The sequence below is a fragment of the Prionailurus bengalensis genome, chromosome B2 (genome assembly GCF_016509475.1).
Source record: "Prionailurus bengalensis isolate Pbe53 chromosome B2, Fcat_Pben_1.1_paternal_pri, whole genome shotgun sequence".
NCBI classification, from domain to species: Eukaryota; Metazoa; Chordata; class Mammalia; order Carnivora; family Felidae; genus Prionailurus; species Prionailurus bengalensis.
In genome coordinates, this window is record NC_057349.1 from 47,177,044 (window position 1) to 47,197,310 (window position 20,267).

Sequence of the window (20,267 nt, forward strand, 5' to 3'; positions counted from 1 at the left end):
GGAGCGCGCACCGCCTCGCCGCCCTTCCTACCCTCTTCCGTGGGCCTCTCGTCTGCGTTTGGCTCCGGCGACTCTGTTCTGCTAATCCTCTGGCGGTTTTCTGGGTTATTTAGGCGGATGTAGATGGAATCTAAGTGATCAGCAGGACGTGCGGTGAGCCCAGCGTCCTCCTAAGCCGCCATCTTGCTGCAACCCCCAATCAAGTTGCTTTTTGAAATTGAGCTGTATAATTTCTTAAACATTTTGCATATTAACCCCTGCAAATGGTTTGCAAATGTTTTCTCTCATTCTATACATTGTCTCTTCATTTTGTTGATCTCCACTAGAGTCTTTTGTATTGTTGAAAATTTTTTTTCCAATTATAAATACTGAGAAAAAAAAAACAACTCCTGACCCCATTTTGGTCTCTAGCTACCAGTTCTTTTCCTTTGTTCAATTTATTTCCAAACTCTTTAAAATAATTTTCTATATTTTCTCTTAAATTTCCATCCTCTCATTCTCTCTTGAACCAGGTTTTTGCCTCTTCCACTATCCTGTGATTGCTCTAGCAATGGTTTTCAAAGACTTCCACGTGCTCAATCATTTGGATATTTCTTTGTCTTTATTTTAGTTGCCTTTTTAGAGATAGTTGATTCATGCTTTAAGAGGCATTTTAAGACACTATATTACCTAGTTGTCCCCTAAATATGTTTGGGAACTTGGTAGAATATTGATAAAGGGTTGACATGTTTTTATCCCCAACTTTTATCATTACAGAGACTATTTGTGCCGTCTAGTAATTACATTGTGGATGAAATAACAGATTTTATGCATTTTCCCACCCCATTCAGGACTAAGTACAAAAATGCCCAGTTAAGGTTTTATAAGTCTAGATTCTAGCCAAAGTTCACATTGTATTGGAACGCAGTTAAATAGTATTAGTATTACATAGTTTTCAATGAATATGCCTTTGTGAATGAGCAGAACTTGAAGAGAAGAAAGGAACGGCCAATGAGTATCACCGTAGTCTACTGTGGCTTAAGCATTCATTTTGTGCTTAGGTTTTCTGTTCCTCAATGTCAATAACATGATGATGACGTTTAGACAATTGATAAGTCTATGGGTATTAATTTTCATGAATCACATTTCTACTAAGGTCATGGTTAAGTTGGTAAATGTTCAATTGTATAAGTTTAGGTGACTCGTGACAGATCAAAAGTGGTTGTATAAAACTTGTATCCATATGTTAGAAAATTAACACCAGATATATCTCTATCATAAACCTCTAGCTTAGAGAAAATAAGAAAGGTCCTACCTCATTCCACAGAATATGTAATTAACATCTAGAGAGGAAGATATCAATATTGGCTTATGTGTTTATTTATTACAGAAATTCTAATTATATTCCTATACCTCTCTGCACTGGTGTATGAACTTCTTTGGTCACAGGTACATCTTCAAGATTAGTCTTCTTCAAACAACCTCTCAATGCAGCAAATTTTACTTGGTGAGAGACATATATCAATTTGCTTTTCATATTTAAAGCAGCGTCTTCTACAGTAACCAAAATTTTGTGAGCACCGATTAGGATCCACCAAGGTACATGTGGCTACAGTAAAAGAAGAGTAACTGAAATTACTGATCTCTTATTTAAGAACATATTATTTCTGATTACAAAGAGGTACTATGTGTACATTGCAACAAACTTAGGAAAATGTCAAAAAATAAGAAAACACTAAAATATTATACATTCCCATACATATATATAATACTTAAATATGTTTTAAATTAATCTGTATTACATTTTTATGTTATATATTATTCTTCTCAACAAGATTTAAAATTTTTAGAACAACATAATATTCCCTGGAAATATATGACAATTCATCCAATTTTTTTCAATTAGGTCATATTTAAATTTTTAATATTTTAGGATTATGATAAGAAGCAAAATTTTAGTACATATTTTAATATTCACATGACACATATTTAAGATAACTGTGGAAGAGTTAGATCCACACCAACAATATATGTAAATTTTTCCCCCAAATAAAATGGTATCCACTGCAATTTTAGTTTTTATGCTACTGGTATTTGTTTTGAACACTTTTTATTTTTTAATTGTTCATATACTTTTCTTGTTATGTTGTTATATAATTTTTTTAAAAAGAATTCATATGAGTTCTTTTTAAAAAAAATTTAAAGACTTTATTTTTTAGAGCAGTTTTAGATTTATAACAAAATTGAGAGGAAGGTACAGAGATTTCCTATGTACTCCCTGCCCCCATATATGCATAATCTTCCCCATTATCAACATTGTTCACCAGAAGGGTACATTTTTTAGCAAGGATGAACCTACACTGGGAAGTTGGAAACTTTCAAGTTGGAAAGAACTGATGTCTTGAAAATGCTGAGTCTTCCTATCCATAAACATGATTTTTTTTCCTTTATTCATCTAATTCTTTGATTCCATTTATTATCGTTTTATAATTTTCCTCATATAGATCATTACATATTTTATTAGACTTATACCTAAGTATTTCATTTTGGGGGGTGTTAATAAATGGTATTGTTTTTAATTTCAAATTCCACTTGCTCATTGTTGTGTATAGGAAAGCAATTGACTTTATATGTTAACCTTGTATCCTATGATCTTACTATAATCACTTATTAGTTCTATCAATTTTTGCTTCATAACTTTATTCTCTGTTATTAGTCATACACTCATTAAGAATTGTTTTGTCTAGGGGCGCCTGGGTGGCGCAGTCGGTTAAGCGTCCGACTTCAGCCAGGTCACGATCTCGCGGTCCGTGAGTTTGAGCCCCGCGTCGGGCTCTGGGCTGATGGCTCGCAGCCTGGAGCCTGTTTCCGATTCTGTGTCTCCCTCTCTCTCTGCCCCTCCCCCGCTCATGCTCTGTCTCTCTCTGTCCCAAAAATAAATAAACATTGAAAAAAAAAATTAAAAAAAAAAAGAATTGTTTTGTCTTTTTGAAGAATTACCAAGAGCTCTTCATATTTTAAGGGTAATAATTTTTACCCATTATTTGCAAAACAATTTTTTTCTATAGTTGTGTTTATTTTGTTAATTGTGTTTTTAATAACAACAGTTTTATTGTAAGACAATGCATGCTCATTTTTTAAAATGTAAGACTCTTAATGGTTTTTTTTTTAATTTTTTTTTTCAACGTTTATTTATTTTTGGGAAAGAGAGAGACAGAGCATGAACGGGGGAGGGGCAGAGAGAGAGGGAGACACAGAATCAGAAACAGGCTCCAGGCTCTGAGAACAGCAGCCCAGAACTTGACGCGGGGCTCGAACTCAGGGACCGTGAGATCGTGACCTGGCTGAAGTCGGACGCTTAACCGACTGCGCCACCCAGGCGCCCCTAAAATGTAAGACTCTTACAATTAAACATACAGAAATATACAGAGCAGTTAATGTAGTATTACACCTTCACTATAAGATATTCTTGCATGAAATCTTTTCATTTTTCTATTTTATTTATTATAGTATTTTCTCTTTAAATCAATAATAATTATCAGAAATGTAGTTAACTTCATTTCTCCTAAATCATTAATAATTATCCCCTATTGTTTTTTGAAATATTCTCTTCATGCCTTGAGATGATTTCATGATATTCTTAGTGATGCTGTACTCTAAATTCTCACAAACTCTAGGCCTATTTTGAACTATTTATTTTATTTGGTAAGCATATGTGGATATTTGGAACAAAAACAAATAGCTAATAAGATATATATAGAAAAAATGTGATTTATTATATTTTATTTCTTTATATACAAATTAAGAAAAAAGTAAAATAAAACTTGCAGAACAGTGCCCAAACACAAATACTCAATGAAGAGTGCTATTGAAAATTAAGCCCTTGTGTAAACATCATCCAGATCAGAAAGTAGAACATTGGTGTCATCACTTTGTGCTCCCTCTCAATCATATTCCATTCTACTCTTTCATTTTCAAAATAAACCATTATCTTGACATAATATTTTTTCTAAGTTTGCCGATTTTAAAATTTATGTGAATGCAATGGCACAGTATATACATCTTCATGTCTAAATTCCTTTACTGAAGATTTGTTTTAGAGATTCATCTATGTTTTATGTAATTAGTTGTTTCAAATTTATTATAATGTAGTGGTTTTTGTATATTATTTTGTATAATTATCTGTATTTATTGACCTGATCATATATTTTCTCCTGTAATCTGTTCATGTGGTGACATTGATTTTAGAATTCTATACTAATCTTGCAATCCATGAATTTCAAGCAACTTTTCTGATATTGCTGGGTTTTGATTCTAGTTATTTTTTTAAAGATTTCTGTGTCCATATTCATGAGTGAATTTGGCCTTTAATTTTCTTTCTCAGGATGTCCTTATCAGTTTTACACCAGGTAATGTGTATCTCACAAAATGAGTTAGAAGAATCCCTTCATTTTATATTCTCTGAAATAGTTCATGTATAATCAGTTACATTTCCTTTTTAAAGTTTGGTAGAATTCAACAGTGAAGCCATCTGTATCAAATATTTTCTTTGTAGGAAGTTTAATTATTATGGGCTCTATTCCATTAATGAGTTTAGAAGTATTTATATTTTCTTTTTCTTTTTTTGGTCAGATTAATTTTGTTGTATTCTTCAGAAATTAGCCATTACAAATACATTTTTGAATGCATTATCACAGAGTTGTCCATAATATCATTACAATATAATTTTGCTACCTGTAGCAATGCATTAATATCTCTGATAAAGTTCATTTTTGCCTCCTCTCTTTCTTTCAGTTTTGGTAAAGCTTTATTGATTTCTTTTTAAGAAAATTTTTAAGTTCTACTCTCTTAGCAACTTTCTTTTTTTTCTTAGCAACTTTCAAATATACAATAGTATAATTAACTATGGTCACCTTGCTGTAAAGGCCTATGACTTATTCATTTTTAAAGCTTTATTAATTTTACTAGTCTTTCCGAAAACAAAAGTTAGCTTTTATGATTTTGTCTAGTGTCTGCTGATGTCTTATTATATCTTTATAACTTTGGATTTAATTTGATTTTCTATTTCTAACTTCTTGAATTAAATTTCATTTACATTTTTAAAATTAATTCTTTTTAGATATATGAATATAATGGTATAAATTTCCTGTAAACACTACTGTTGCTTTATTCCATGAGCTTTGTGTTATCTCATTTTTATTACCATTAGATAAAATATCTCTAGTACTCATTGATATTTGTTATTTGAATTAGGTCAAGTTTTGTTAGTCTTCATGTTTATATCTTCTTTATTCTTACATTTATATTGTTGCTTTTCTCTTAAAAAAATTTTTTTAATGTCCATTCATTTTTTGAAGACATAGAGAGACAGAGCATGAGCGGGGGGGGGGGGGGGGGGGAGAGAGAGAGAGGGAGACACAGAGTCCCAAGCAGGCTTCAAGCTCTGAGCTGTCAGCACAGAGCCTGATGTAGGGCTGGAACCCACGAACCATGAGATCATGACCTGAGCTGAAGCTGGACACTTAACAGACTGAGCCACCCAGGCGACCCCATTTTTCCCTTTGTTCATGTAACTGACGAAAGTGTGTTATTATCACCCATTGTTCTAATGTTCTCTGTTTTTTTTATATTTCTATCTTTTTTCTTACATATTTCAAGCCAAAGTCATTTGTTGCATTAAATTTATGGTTGCAATATTATCCTGTTGAATTGAATCTTTTATTACCATGAATGTCTCTAGGAATGCACTTTTTTCTTACTGTCTATTTCATATAATATTAATATAGCTACTTCACCATGCTTTTGTTGGGTTTTTACATCTTTTCCTATCCTTTAGATTTTATCATTTTAAGTTTATTTATTTTTTTTGGAGACAGAGACAGTGTGAGCAGGGGAGGGTCAAAGAGAAAGGGAGAGAAAGAGAATCGCAAGCAGGTTCTGCACTGCCAGCACAGAGCTCGACACAGGGCTCGAACTCACAAAACTGTGAAATCATGACCTGAGCCAAAATGGAGAGTCGGACCTTAGTCACTGAGCCACCCAGGTGCCCCTAGATTTTTATAATTTCTATTTTTTCATATATTAGATATTTCTCATGTAAACTATTCACTATATTCAAAACTATATTCACTATATTCAAAAGATTCACTTTTGTTTTTTAACTGCACATTAATATTTATAATAGCAATATAATGGGTAAAATATATTCTGCTATGTTTTCTGTCTTCTTTTGTATTTATTGGTTACTTTTTATAATCCCATCTTCTCATTTACTATGTGTAGTTATATTATCTTTTATTATTATTTTACTGTTTATGCTAGAAGTTTCAAATTATCAAAGTCTTATAAAAAAATTTGTTTTTCTGTGTTTCTAAGTTCCATGCAGAAAATCATTATTTCTGGCCAAATAGTGCTTTTAAGAATTCCCTTAATATAGGAGTTCTGATTTTGAAATCTGTTTTTATTGGACTGAAAATAACCTTATGTTACCTTCACTCCTGAACAGTATTTTCATTTGATACAGAATTCTAGATTGCAGTTATTTTCTTTCAGGACTCTGAAGATTTCACTGCATTGTCTTTTGACTTCTTTCCCTGTTGTCTTTTTTGAGAAGTCAGCTTCCAATTTAACATACGATTCTTTGAAAGTGATCTGTTGTTTTCTTCAAATTTTGCTTTACTTTATTGTTTTAGGGTTTTGTTTTTGTTTTTGCAGTTAACTATGCTTTTTCTTTCTTCCTTCCAACCTTCCTGCTTTATTTTCTCCCTGCCTTCCTTCCTACTTTCCTTCATCTTTCCCTCCCTCCCTCACTTTTTCCCCCTTATTTTCAACCTCTTGTTTCATTCAGGATATTTTCTTCTGGTTCATTTTTCATCATCATTAAATATCTCACCAATTATGCATAAACTACTATTCGACACATTCATTACATATTTCATTTTGCTTTATATATTTCTCAGTTCAGGAATTTTATTTTTATTCTTTGTTATAGTGTTCACTTCTATGCCAAGTTTTTACTTTGTTTTATTTATTTAAACAAAAACACAGTTATTTTAAAGTCTGGGTCTGGTAACTTCATCATCTGGATCCCTTGTTCATCTGTTCTCTTGTGCTGATGAAGCATCAGAACTGATTTTTGATAGGATAGTCCTGTTTTCACTTGTTCCTGATTACTTTTGTTACATACATTGTTTTTAAATTTATTTATTTTGAGAGAGAGAGAGAGAGAGAGAGAGAGAGCAAGCAGCGAGGTCAGAGAGAGAGGGAGAGAGAGAATCCCAAGCAGGCTCTGCCCTGTCAGCATAGAGTTGGACATGGAGATCGAACCCACGAACTGTGAAATCATGACCTGAGCCAAAATCAAGAGCTGGCTGTTTAACCAACTGAGCCACCCAGGCGACCCTGTCACATACATTTTTAATGAATAATCAAGAAAATAGCTTGAGGTCTAGAATGATATTATCTTTCTCCAGAAATGACTTATTGTTCCATTTAGTATTGTTCCAGGGCTACCAGCCAACCTTCCTGGGTAATCTTAAACCATTTATGGAACTTAAGATAATGTAAAACTGGGCATTCGTTCCTGGGATGACTGGACAGTTGGACTAACGTCCTGTTAACTTAGACCTAGCTTGTAGTTTTTTGGGTTCCTCAGCCAAAACATACCAGTATTTCCATAGTTCTCCCTCCTTCACAGACTGAATTATAATTTTTGCCCCAAAGGTAGCACAAGGCTATCAGATTTCTGCTCTTCAACTTCTTTCTTGCCTTTTTAAGAATAGATAGATGCTTCTAGGGAGAAGAGCTGTTTCAGAGGTTGATCTCAACACAATCTCTTCACTGTAACTTTTAATTGACCAGTTTACTCTGTAATGCCTTTAACCAATTGTTTTATGGTATTTTTTCTTTTTGTCCATCTATCCCCCTCAGTACATAGGAGAGGTTATATGAAAAAATTGTTATAATTTTATAGTGTGCTTTAACATCAAGTTGCTATGTGAAACAGACTATGATTTTATAGTGTGTTGTAACAACAGGTCGAGCAAACAAACCACTATTCTTATTTTTCAAAATCTTTGTATGGTGCATATGGATAGTTCTTTCTAACTGCGGAGTGAAGATGAGCTGGTTGCCATGGACTTTAAGCTTGAATTTGAACGCTGGTATTTGTTAGTTGTGTAACTTTGGGTAAGTTCTAAGAGCCTTAGTTGCATCATCTCTAAAATAGAGACAATGGTACCTCATTCACAGAGTCTTTGTGAAACATGATGAGTTAACATGTAAACAAAGTTTACAACAGTGCTTGGAACATAATAGTTTCTCACAGATTAAGAACTGTTATTAATTAATGGTGAACAAAAGACTATAGTTGAAGCTAAATCATTGTTAACTACAACTTTTAGACCAGGCAGTGTGCTCTTTCTGGAGGTAAAGCAAAACACTGAGGCAAAGAGATAAATACACAGGCATGAAAAAAGAGAGAGATAGAGAGAGAGAGAGAGAGAGAGAGAGAGAGTGGAAGAGAGAGAGAGAGAGAGGTTAATTAAGTACCATAATAGAGAAATATATTGGGTCCAATGTGTGAACAAGTTAAGTGTTTGCTTTTGTCAAGGTTGTTGTATCATAAAAAAGTGATATGAAAAAGTAGACCTTAAAAAATTAGTAAGGGTTATTCAAATGAACAGAAGCAGTATAAAAAGGACATGAAACAGGCAGACAAAGTAGTATGATTCTCATCCTAGAGTTGAAAGAGAATATGATATGTTTAGGTTCAAAAACTAATAATAAAACAAATAGTTTTCATTCATTGAAACCTACTATGTGTCAGGTATTTTTTTTAAATATGTTTTACATGTAATCTCATTTAATTACTCTAAAACTTTGAGGTAGATGCTGTTCAGATACGAAACCTGAGGCTTTTGGGTCACCTGGATGGCTCAGTTGGTTGAGCGTCCAACTCTTGATTTAGGCTCAAGTCATGATCCCAGGGTCATGAGATCGAGACCCTGTCTGGCTCCAGAACATGCCCCTCTTACCCTGCTCTCTCTCTCTCTCAAATAACAAACAAACAAACAAACAAACAACCTCAGGCTTTCAGTGACCAAATAAATTGCCGACGTTTGCTGCAAAACTAATACATGCTTAACCCAGCTTTCAACATTTTAAATATTTAATCCATGGCCTCTACAAAAAAAGTTGGAAACTGGGGCTCCTGGGTGGCTCAGTCAGTTGAATGTCTGACTTTGGCTCAGGTCATGATCTTGCTATCTGTGAGTTCTAGCCCTGCATCGGGCTCTGTGCTGACAGCTCAGAGCCTGGAGCCTGCTTCAGATTCTGTGTCTCCCTCTCTCTGCCCCTCCCCAACTCGTGCTCTGTCTCTCTCTCTCTCTGTCAAAAATAAATAAACATTAAAAAAAAAAAGTTGGAAACTGACATACCGGATATTGTCTCAAACTAGATACTCATGGTAGACTTGGCTGCCTCTAGGACCCTTAATTATTTTATGATTATAGAGGAACCTGAAGATGTGAAAATTGGAGGTTGACTACAGAATGACAAAATGGAATTCTGTTAAGATGAATATGTGTACACATACAAAGAATCATTAGTAATAAATACTTGTTAATATACTGTACATATGTTTAACAAATGGGTTTCCAGACTTCACCTGAATGTAGGAAAAATTTTACCTTAGACAAATTTAAATAAAATAATTTTAGCCTCTTTATGTTGAATTATTTGTCAATTCCCTGGACTTTGATGTCTTAACTCAAAGTTAGGTAAGTGGGTATTTTATATCACTTTCTGTTCCCCATCTCTTACCCACCTGTATTCAGGTCTTAGAATTAAATCCTTGTTTTCTTTTGTATTCCTCAAATATTGTTAGTTTGGCAAGAGTTACTTAAATCTTTTCTTATGGTTAGTGCCTGGATCTCTACTATTGAAGAGACTTCATATCAGTTAATAGTACCCTCATATGAAAGTCATAAATGTTCTAATGTATTAATATTTGTGTTTGATTTGTTCCTTGGCTTATTCAAGAAAGTATAATTCTTTAAGTCAGGTGGGTAAAAATATAGAAAGGAATTATGACTAATTTGCAAATTACCTTAACTAATGTAAATTAATTAATTAAACTAATCATTGCCACAAAGGAAGCATTAACATGGGATTTGTCATACATCATCTTTCTGGATTAGTGGGGAAGATATTTAGTTATCTGTGAAATCCTAGCCAATTGAAGAAGGTTATTTATTTTAACAAGCTCCACTTTTCTTCCAACATTTTATCATAATTCTCAAGTAACCAAATCAACTTGATTTTAAATTTAATAAACTCTAGGGGCAACTGGGTGGCTCAGTTGGTTAAGCATCTGACTTCAGCTCAGGTCATGATCTTGCAGTTTCACGTGAGTTTGAGCCCCAAGCCAGGCTCTGTGCTGTCAGCTCAGAGCCTGGAGCCTGCTTCAGATTCTGTGTCTCCCCCTCTCTCTCCCCCTCCCTTGCTTACATTCTGTCTCTCTGTCTCTCTCTCAAAAATAAATACTTTTTTAAAATAAAAAAAAATAATAATTGTAATAAACTCTAAGAGCACTGGGACGGATACTGTCTTCTCATAAACATTTCAACACAGGTGAATGTCTCTCCTCCACTATTTTAGACTCAGCTTCCCATTCACCATGCAATATATCATAAAGTTTCCAAGGCCACCATGTTTCTGCCATTCAAGATCCATTTTGACACATCCTAACAACTGGCTCTACAGGGAAACCATCTTGTATTTCTTCTCCTCAACTATTTCCTCTCCCCCTTTTTTGTTTTTTACTTCTTTTTTTTCCCATTTCTCGAAATACTGCAATATGATATTCAAAGTGGTAAATATTTTTCTTACATTATCTCTGAATCTTTGCAAAACCTTACAAAATTAATTATCTTACCATCCATTGTACAGTTAAAAGAATTAAAGCTTCTCCACAATCACAAAGGAGCCTCAGGTCCTTAATATAAACTCTGATCTATTTGATGGCAAACTCACTCTATAAATCACTATAGTACGCTGTTTTCACTATCTCTGTGGATTATATTACTCTTGTACTAAAACACTGCTTAAAATACTGTTCATTCTGTTTTAACCATCATCAGCATTGTTCTCTATCAATTTTCTGTAATTCACTTTCCAGTATGGTATCACTCTGCTTGGATCAAACACTCATCTTACATCTTCACAAAGTATCCACTTAGATTGAACAGTTTTTATAGCTTCTTTAGAGACTTGAAGGTTTTGCCAATAGCCAAACCACACCATTGTGCAATTGGTACTATTACTCTATGAACTCTTTCAAAGCCACTCGCTCTGATACCTTGTATTACTTTTCCTATTTTTTAGTCTAGCAAGGGCCAAATATATAGCATTCTGTCCGTTTCAGTAGACGTTATAATTTAGTATCTGAATGATCAAAAAGTAAAGGAAAGTTTGTGGTCATATTCCTAGACCAAGAGTCTTCATTGCATTATTTAAAGCTTTCTGCAAAGCTCAGCAAATGTTGAGTTTGATGGTATAGATCCTGTACATCCGAACCCTTTACATCTGAAGTCCAGCTATCTTCCCATGTGGCCTCACTGCTCTTCACCAAATAATCTATTCAGCTTTTACATTAACCTCAGTGCCTTCTATAGAAAACCTGATGAAATATAAGGAACATATATGCTAGGATCTTGCACTCCAGTATTTATATTCTACTCACCACATATAGTATAATAAGTGTGACCTTGAAAACCTCTGATGTAATTTTCCTCTTCTTAAAAAGAGGCAATAAGAGGTATCTGATAATGTTATCTGGAAGGTCAGATTAGATATCTACATGAGAAGTTATGAAATGGGGTTTGGCACATTCTAGACACTCATATTTAATTATCTGCCCTTTCTTTCTCTCATCTTCCAGAGTCTAAATACAAGAGTCTTATCCCTAATTTCAAAGCTCTTCATCAGAGAATTCAGGACATTTTCCCAAACCTCTACAATTGCTAGGCCATAATCCCACCATTCTTGCTATTTAAAGCATACTTATATAAATCTTCTAAATCAAGCAATTTATTGACTTATCTGAGTTTAATCAACTATATTTTTAAGTATGCCTAGAGAATTACTGAGTCTTTCTTTTATTTCTGTTTCCTTAGTGTCCAGCATTGTGCTCAGATTACTAGCCACTCGTTGTTACGTGGTTATTGCTTGACATGCTAGCCCCATGCACCTCAACATCCTCCCTAATCATATTTGAGGTCCTTACTTCCTCAGTCCCCTTTCATTACTAATAATAAGTATAATAGTAACAACCATAATAATTATAATAGTACCCAAATTGATAGACTAATTTTTAGTTTGTAGGACTAGTTACTGGTACATTATTGCACTAAATCCTAATTGCAGTCTTTTGAGGTACATACAATTAACAAGTACATTTTACAGCAGACATTTTATTCTTAAAAAAATGTGGTTGTTATTGATTCTGCTTACATTTTCTGTTTTATTGTTAAAAACTTTGGTAAATCACTTAAATTCTCTGAGTGGCAAGGTTCACAAGCTATTAAGTAGGAAGCTAGTAATAAAATCTAAATCTTCTAAGTTTGGGGTGCCGGGATGGCTCAGTCAGTTAAGCGTCTGACTCTTGATTTGGGCTCAGGTCATGATCCCTTGGTTGGTGGGTTCAAGCCCCTCATCGGGCTCTGTGCTGACAGTGTGGAGCCTGCTTGGGATTCTTTCTCCCCCTCTCCTGTCTCTGCCCCTTCCCAGATCTCTCTCTCTCTCAAAATAAATAAATAAAATTTCAAATAAAATAAATCTTCTAAGTTTGAATTAAATTCTCTTTCTGTTACGTGTTCTACCTTTTGAAGTTCCAACTTTCTAGGTCCAAATACGAATACTTCTGCATATCAATTTACATCTTCGTTGTTAGAGAGCCTGGATTACCTCAGAGGATACACCTCTCAAGAAAATCATATAATCACCATGAAGCACTTTATTGCACTACGTATTTTAATTGTTTTTAATTGATCCATAAAGCCAATGCTGGAGTGCCAGGGTAGCTCAGTCAGTTAAGCAGCTGACTCTTGTTTTCAGTTCAGGTCAGGATCTCATGGTTGGTGAGTTAAAGTCCTGCGTCAGGCTCTGCACTGACAGTGCAAAGCTGCTTGGGATATTATCTCTCTCCTTCTCTTTTGGTCCCTTTCCCACTCATGCTTGCTCTCTCTCTCTCTCTCTCTCCCTCAAAATAAATAAATAAACATTTAAAAAAATAAAGCCATTGCTTAATTGCTTTACTAATGCATTAACTAACTCAACAAGGATTTTTTTTTTTTGCAGTACTATGCCTTTATTTGACATTTTATTCCTGCTGTGCTTCATTGCCCAGAATATTCTGAGACTGTAGCCTGGATCAAGTTGTAAATTCTGTTATTAATATCACAAGAGATATATTCTGTTATTCTCAATCATTCATCTTCCCTGGGTCCAATTTATTATGAAGCCTTCACTTCTGAAGTTTGCAAATAAATTTTTAAAATTATATTTAAAAAAATAATGTAAACATCTAAAAGAAATCAAGGCCAAAGGGTCTACCTGAATCATTTCATTTTATCTACATATTAATTTTCAAATTGAGTTGAGTACATTAGTATAACACTATTCTATATGAGTAAACTGAAATTCAACATAATCAAGAGACTTCTTGAATTGACAAGATTGTTAAGAAACTGCATTTTCTACTTCATTTTTCTTCATGTTTCTATTTTTAGCTGTAAGCTCTATGTTACATATAAACAAACATCTATTTTACCTGGTAGAATGAAGGTCACATAACACAGAAAATGGAGGAAATAGTAAAAGATCTTCATTCTGCAGAAAGAAGTTGCTGAAAGATTTGGTAACAAAATCTAGAGACTAGCTTTCCAAAAAGCCAAAAGACATTTACTATTTATAGTTTTCTAACGGAAGAAAGACTCTTTATCCGGAAATTGTTTTAATTTGGTGTACTTGTCTTTGCACCATTGACTAGGGCTGTGGGTAGAATTACCCAAATTGAGAATACTTGAGATCATTGATCTTTAGAGAGGAATCTCTATGTGGAAGCAGCCTGTACACATGACATCCTTGTATCGATGGTGATCAGTTAAACATCAACATAAAGGACATGCATGGAGTGGGTTTAAGGGAAATACCTACCATTTTAGATGTAAAACAACTGAACATTACCATGTTGGTTAAACTCCTGATTACTTTTCAAAATACATTCTAGTCTCTAATTCGGTATACAATATCATCAATATGTCCATATATCCCAAATTCTGACTTATATTCAGTTATCCCATTGATTTCCCTAAACTATTAATTTACCAAATAACAGATAGGAGGCCTCACTTTTGTCATTAATTTTCAGTATATTCTTTTCAGATGCAACTTGAATATTTAGGGAGCTCTGCTTTTTCCTAGAAAAGCGCAATTAGTCTCCATTCATTTTAAGTTTTTTTATCATAGTAATATAGGTACACAATAAGGATTGAAAAAAAAAGATCTTGTAATGAATAGAAATAATTTCCTATTCAATCTCCTTATTTTAGATCTTCTTATTAACATAAGAATTAGGACCCAGCTTAATACTTTGTCCTTGCCTGCCAACTACAGAATGTATCTTTTGGTTTCCCCCAAGAAAAATGTGGATTCAGATCACTTACACTCCTGTGCTGTTCTGTTCCTCAAATATTTGAAAGTTATATTAATTTTTGAAAGTTCTTTAGTTTATCTTCAAATATTTAAACACTTTTTTCCCACCAACGTTAGCCACAACATTCAACTTTCTCTATTTAAAAAAATGATATTAGTTCCCTTGCCATTTCCTCCAACCTTCCTCCCTACTTTGCACATCTCATTCACCTGTTGTTATACATTGCCTTTTACCTTTGTCTGGGATAATGTTTGCATTCTGAATGGAGGCACTTAAGCTTTATATTGAAATACTGTGTTACAATAAGCAGTATGGATTTTATTGCCTTTTTAATGCACCTGATGTGGCAACACTGTGCTAACCAAAGACAAATGTTGGTTTCAAAATTAAGTGAATTATTACCATTATTTTACTATTTGTCTTCTTGTTTTCTTTTATTATTATCTCTCTCACTTTTTTTCTCAAATGTTTTCAAGTATTATAGTTTTCATTGTTTAACTTTTGGTTCTGACACTTTGGAAAAATTTTTTTTCCTGTAGTTTTCTTTTAGATGTGAATAAAAAATATAAATAATGGTCAGTCCTCATCCTCAAGTTTATCCCAGTATGAAAGGCTCTTCCTGTGCCTTTGTTCTAAGAGTTTCTGAACCTGTTTAGCTACACTGAATCTACTGTTATTTGTATCTCCTGTATTCTTCTTTTGTTTTTTCTCTCCATCCAGGAATGTTCTTTAAAAAAAAAAGATAGGAAATGCAGGAATTTCCATGCAAGGAAATATTTCTATTCTGCCCTCATATCTGATTATTTGGATGTAAAATCTATGTTCAAAATCATGTGAAGTCATTAGCCACTTCTATTATATAGTCTTCCTGATGAGAAATCCAAAATTAGGTTAGCTCCTTTTAAATGGTTTGATTTTTTTTGTTCTTTCATGACACTTTTTAAGACATTCTCTTTATAATTTGTAACCCAAATTTATTAGTCACACATTTCCTGGTGTGAACTTGTTTTTTTATGAGTTAGATCTAGAACCAGTGAGCCTGTATCTTCAAATCTAGGAATTGTTCTCTTCTCTTTTTATATTTTTTTCCTCTGATGAACACTTTCTCTCCTTATTTGTATATTTATTTTCTCGCTTTAGGGGATTTCTTTTGGTCAAATGCTGAAATATCCCTCTCTAGTTTTGTCTTTACTATCTTATTTTCATGTCTACTTATGTTGCCATTTTATGACTTAAATATCTTTCACTCTTTGGTGTTACTATTTTTTTTAGCAATCATATTTAAGATGTAAGTGCCCTTATCTGTTTCTCTGTTCTTTTGCCATAGAAGCTGTTTTTGTTTTGTTGATGTAAGGTCTTTTTGAATCCCTCTCCAAATATATTTAAAAGAGTTTTTTATTTGTGTTATTCTTTTTTCATTGAACTATTTTCTCAGTATCTAGAGGTCTGTTTGGTGTTGTTATCTTAGTTACTCATGCCATAGCTTTTACATATTGTTGTAAAACCAGTTCTAGGATGAAGAAATGCGATACCTTGTGGATGTAGATTGGAAAGCTTCCTTTAAAGTGAGCAGAAGGGCTAAGAACTCTCAATGTCTTGGGGGGGGGGCGAGTTCCTTTTTACTGGGACACAAATTCCTATACTAAAAATCTTAGATTTCTCCACATGATTTCTTTATTGGTCGTGGTTTTATTTAAACAAAGCTAAAAACTCCATTAGGGAAGAACTGTATTTCTCTTGTTTGACACTGAATCTCCAATATTTAGGAATCTTTTTATTAGAGTAGATATAATCCAGATGAATTTCTTTGGCATCTTTGTAAAAAATCAGTTGATTACATATATTGAGTTTGTTTCAACATTTTACTTTCTGATCCATTCTGATTCATTCTCTCCTCTATGTCAATACCAAATTCTCTTTTTGAATCTTTATAGTAAAACTTGAAATCAAGTAGTGTCATCTCTACAACTTAGTTCTCAATCTTCAATTCCTGGTTATTTTTGGTCTGGTAAATTTTCACACAAATTTTTAAGTAAGATTGTCAATACCTATTTTAAAAGCCAGCTGGTATTTTGGTTGGGATTTTATTGAATCTGTAGTCCCACATGATGAGATTTGGCATTTTAACATTTCCAATGCTTGATCAATATGTATCTCTTCATTATTTACTTCTCTCTTTTTTCTAAAGTTTTCATTTAAACATTTAACTAGTTAGTTAACTAGTATAATACCAGTTTCAGGAGTAGAATTTAGTGATTCATCACTTACATATAACACCCAGGGCTCATCATAAAAAATTCCCTCATTAATACCCATCACCCATTTAGCCCATCCCCCCACCAACCTCCCTCCAGCAATCCTCAGTTTGTTCTCTATAGTCAAGAGTCACTTATGGTTTGCCTCCCTCTCTTCTTCTTTTCCCAAACCCTAAGGTTCATCTGTACTGTTTCTTAAATTCCACATATGAGTAAAATCATATGGTATTTGTCTACTCTGACTGACCTATTTCATTTAGCATAATACACTCTAGCTCCATTCAAATCATTGCAAATGACAAGATTTCATTCTTTCTGATGACTGGGTAATATTCCATTCCAATATTCCATTCTACACATATATACATATATACACACACATGCACATTCCACATCTTTATCCATTCAACAGTTGATGGACAGATTGGCTATTGTTGATAATGTGGTTATAAACATCAGGGTGCATGTATCCTTTAGAATCTATATTTTTGTATGCTTTGGTTAAATACCTAGTAGTATAATTGCTGGGTTGTAGGGTAGTTCTATTTGTAACTTTTTGAAGAAACTCCATACTGTTTTTCAGAGTGGCTGCACCAGTTTGCATTCCCACCTTTCATTGTTTACTTCTTCAATTCCTCTCAGCAATGTATTTGTCAGTGTATAGGGAAGTAATGCATATATTCTCTCTTTGTTTTGAATACTTTCATATGTAGTATTTTTGAATCCTTTCTTTTTTTTCTTAAAATATTTGGGTTAGTTTTTTTTTATTATTCAAATCCAAGTTAATTAATATATAGTGTAATAATGGTTTCAGGAGAAGAATTTTGTATTAATCACTTACGTATGATACCCAGTGTTCATCCCAACAAGTGCCCTCTTTAATGACCATCACTCATGTAGCCTATCTCCCACCCACATCCTTCCAGCAAACCTTAGTTTGTTCTCTATAGTTAATAGTCACTTATGGTTTGCTTTTCTCTATGTTTTTGTCTTAATTTTCCCTCTCTTCCCCTATGTTCATCCATTATGTTTCTTAAATTCCACCTGAGGGAAATCATATAGTTGTCTTTCTCCAACAGACTTAGTTCACTTAGCATAATATATTCTAGTTCCATCCACATTGTTGCAAATGGCAAGATTCCATTCTTTTTGATTGCCTAGTAATATTCCATTATATTTATCTCACATCTTCTTTATCCATTCATCAGTTAATGGACATTTGGCCTCTTCCCATATTTTGGCTACTGTTGATAGTGCTGCTGTAAACATTGGGGTGCAAGGTTCCCCTTCAAATCAGCATTTTTGTAATCTTTGGATAAATACCTAGTAGTATAATTGCTGGGTCATAGATTAGCTCTATTGTTTATTTTCTGAGTAACCTCCGTACTGTTTTCCAGAGTGGCCGTACCAGTTTGAATTCCCACCAACAGTGAAAAAATGTTCATCTTTTTCTGCATCCTTGCCAATATCTGTTCTTTTCTGAGTTGTTATTTTTAGCCGTTCTGACAAGTGTGAGGTGGTAGTTCATTAAGGTTTTGATTTGTATTTTCCTGATGATGAGTGATATTGAGCATCTTTTCGTGTGTCTGTTAGCCATCTGGATGTCTTCTTTGTAAATGTGTCTATGCATGTCTTTTGCCCATTTCTTCACTAGATCATTTGTTTTTTGGGTGTTGAGTTTGATAAGTTCTTTATAGATTTTCGATACTAACCCTTTATCTGATACGTAAGTTGGAAATATCTTCTCCCATTCCATCAGTTGCCTTTTAGCTTTGTTGATTGTTTCCTTTACAGTGCAGAAGTTTTTTTTATCTTGATAAGGTCCCAATAGTTCATTTTTGCTTTTATGTCCCTTGGCTCAAGAGACATGTCTAGTAGGAAGTTGCCGTGGCCAAGGTCAAACAGGTTGTTGCCTGTTTTCTCTTCTAGGATTTTGATGGTTTCTTTTCTTACATTTAGGTCTTTCATCAATTTTGAGTTTATTTTTGTATATGGTATAAGAAAGTAGCCCAGGTTCATTCTTCTGTGTGTTGCTGTCCAGTTTTCCTAACACCATTTGCTGAAAAAGACTGTCTTTTTCTTTTTTTTTTTTTTTAAATTTTTTTTTTCAACGTTTATTTATTTTTGGGACAGAGAGAGACAGAGCATGAACGGGGGAGGGGCAGAGAGAGAGGGAGACACAGAATCGGAAGCAGGCTCCAGGCTCTGAGCCATCAGCCCAGAGCCTGACGCGGGGCTCGAACTCACAGACCGCAAGATCGTGACCTGGCTGAAGTCGGACGCTTAATCGACTGCGCCACCCAGGCGCCCCAAGACTGTCTTTTTCCATTGGATATTCTTTCCTGCTTTGTCAAAGATTAGTTGGCCATACATTTTTCAGTCCATTTCTCGGTTCTCTATTCTGTTCCATTGGTCTATGTGTCTGTTTTTGTGCCAATACCACACTGTCTTAATGATTATGGCTTTGTAATGCAGGTTAAAGTCTGGGATTGTGATGCCTCCAGTTGTGGTTTTCTTTTTCAACCTTACTTTGGCTATTCAGGGTCTTTTGTGGTTCCATACAAATGTTGGAATTGTTTGTTTGGCTATGTGAAGAATGCTGGTGTTATTTGATAGGAATTACACTGAATGTGCAGATTGCTTTGGGCAGTATCAACATTTTAACAATATTTATTCTTTCAATTTGTGAGCATGGAATGTTTTTCCATTTCTTTGTATCTTCTTCAATTTCATTCATAAGCTTTCTATAGTTTTCAGCATACAGATATTTTACCTCTTTGGTTAGGAATTTAGGAGGCAAGCTGTCAGTTTTTCCCCATTGAGGGTGATATTAGCTGTTGAGTCTTTTGTATATGACCTTTATGATGTTGAGGTATACTCCTTCTATCCTTACTTTCTTGAGTGTTTTTGTCAAGAAAGGATGCTGTATTTTGTCAAATGCTTTTCCTGCTTCTATTGAGAGGGTCATATGGTTCTTATCCTTTCTTTTATTAATGTGATGTATCACATTGATTGATTTGCGGATATTGAACCACCCCTGCAGCCCAGGAATACATCCCATTTGATAGTGGTGAATAATTCATTTAATGTATTTTTGGATTCAATTTGCTATTATCTTGTTGATGATTTTTGCATCCATGTTCATCAGGGAAACTGGTCTGTAATTCTCCTTTTTAGTGGGTTCTTTGTCTAGTAATGCTGGCCTCATAGAATGAGTATGGAAGTTTTCCTTCCATTTCTATTTTTTTTGGAACAGCTTTAAAAGAACGGATATTAACTCTTCCATGTTTGGTAGAATTCCCCTGGGAAGCCAGCTA

The 20,267-nt window shown here is 34.0% G+C and overlaps 1 protein-coding gene across 1 annotated transcript; it reads right to left on the bottom strand.

Annotated features, from left to right (window-relative positions):
* Positions 1-1,442: 1,442 nt before the first annotated feature.
* On the bottom strand, positions 1,443-16,655 carry DEFB114 (defensin beta 114). Its single transcript, XM_043593164.1, has 2 exons — positions 16,562-16,655; positions 1,443-1,624 (listed from the first exon to the last, which is right to left on the bottom strand). Exons 1-2 carry the CDS (start codon positions 16,653-16,655, stop codon positions 1,443-1,445), a joined length of 276 nt encoding a protein of 91 aa, XP_043449099.1.
* Between the last annotated feature and the right edge of the window lie 3,612 nt (positions 16,656-20,267).

What these genes read in the sequence shown, in the direction of transcription:
- DEFB114 (XM_043593164.1), bottom strand. Translation starts at nt 16,655, where the DNA reads ATGACACTACTTGATTTCAAGTTTTACTATAAAGATTCAAAAAGAGAA. An exon ending in GAATCAGAATGGATCAGAAA is followed by an intron (nt 1,625 to 16,561) that starts GTAAAATGTTGA and finishes TTCTTAAATAAG; the next exon opens with AGATCAGTAATTTCAGTTAC.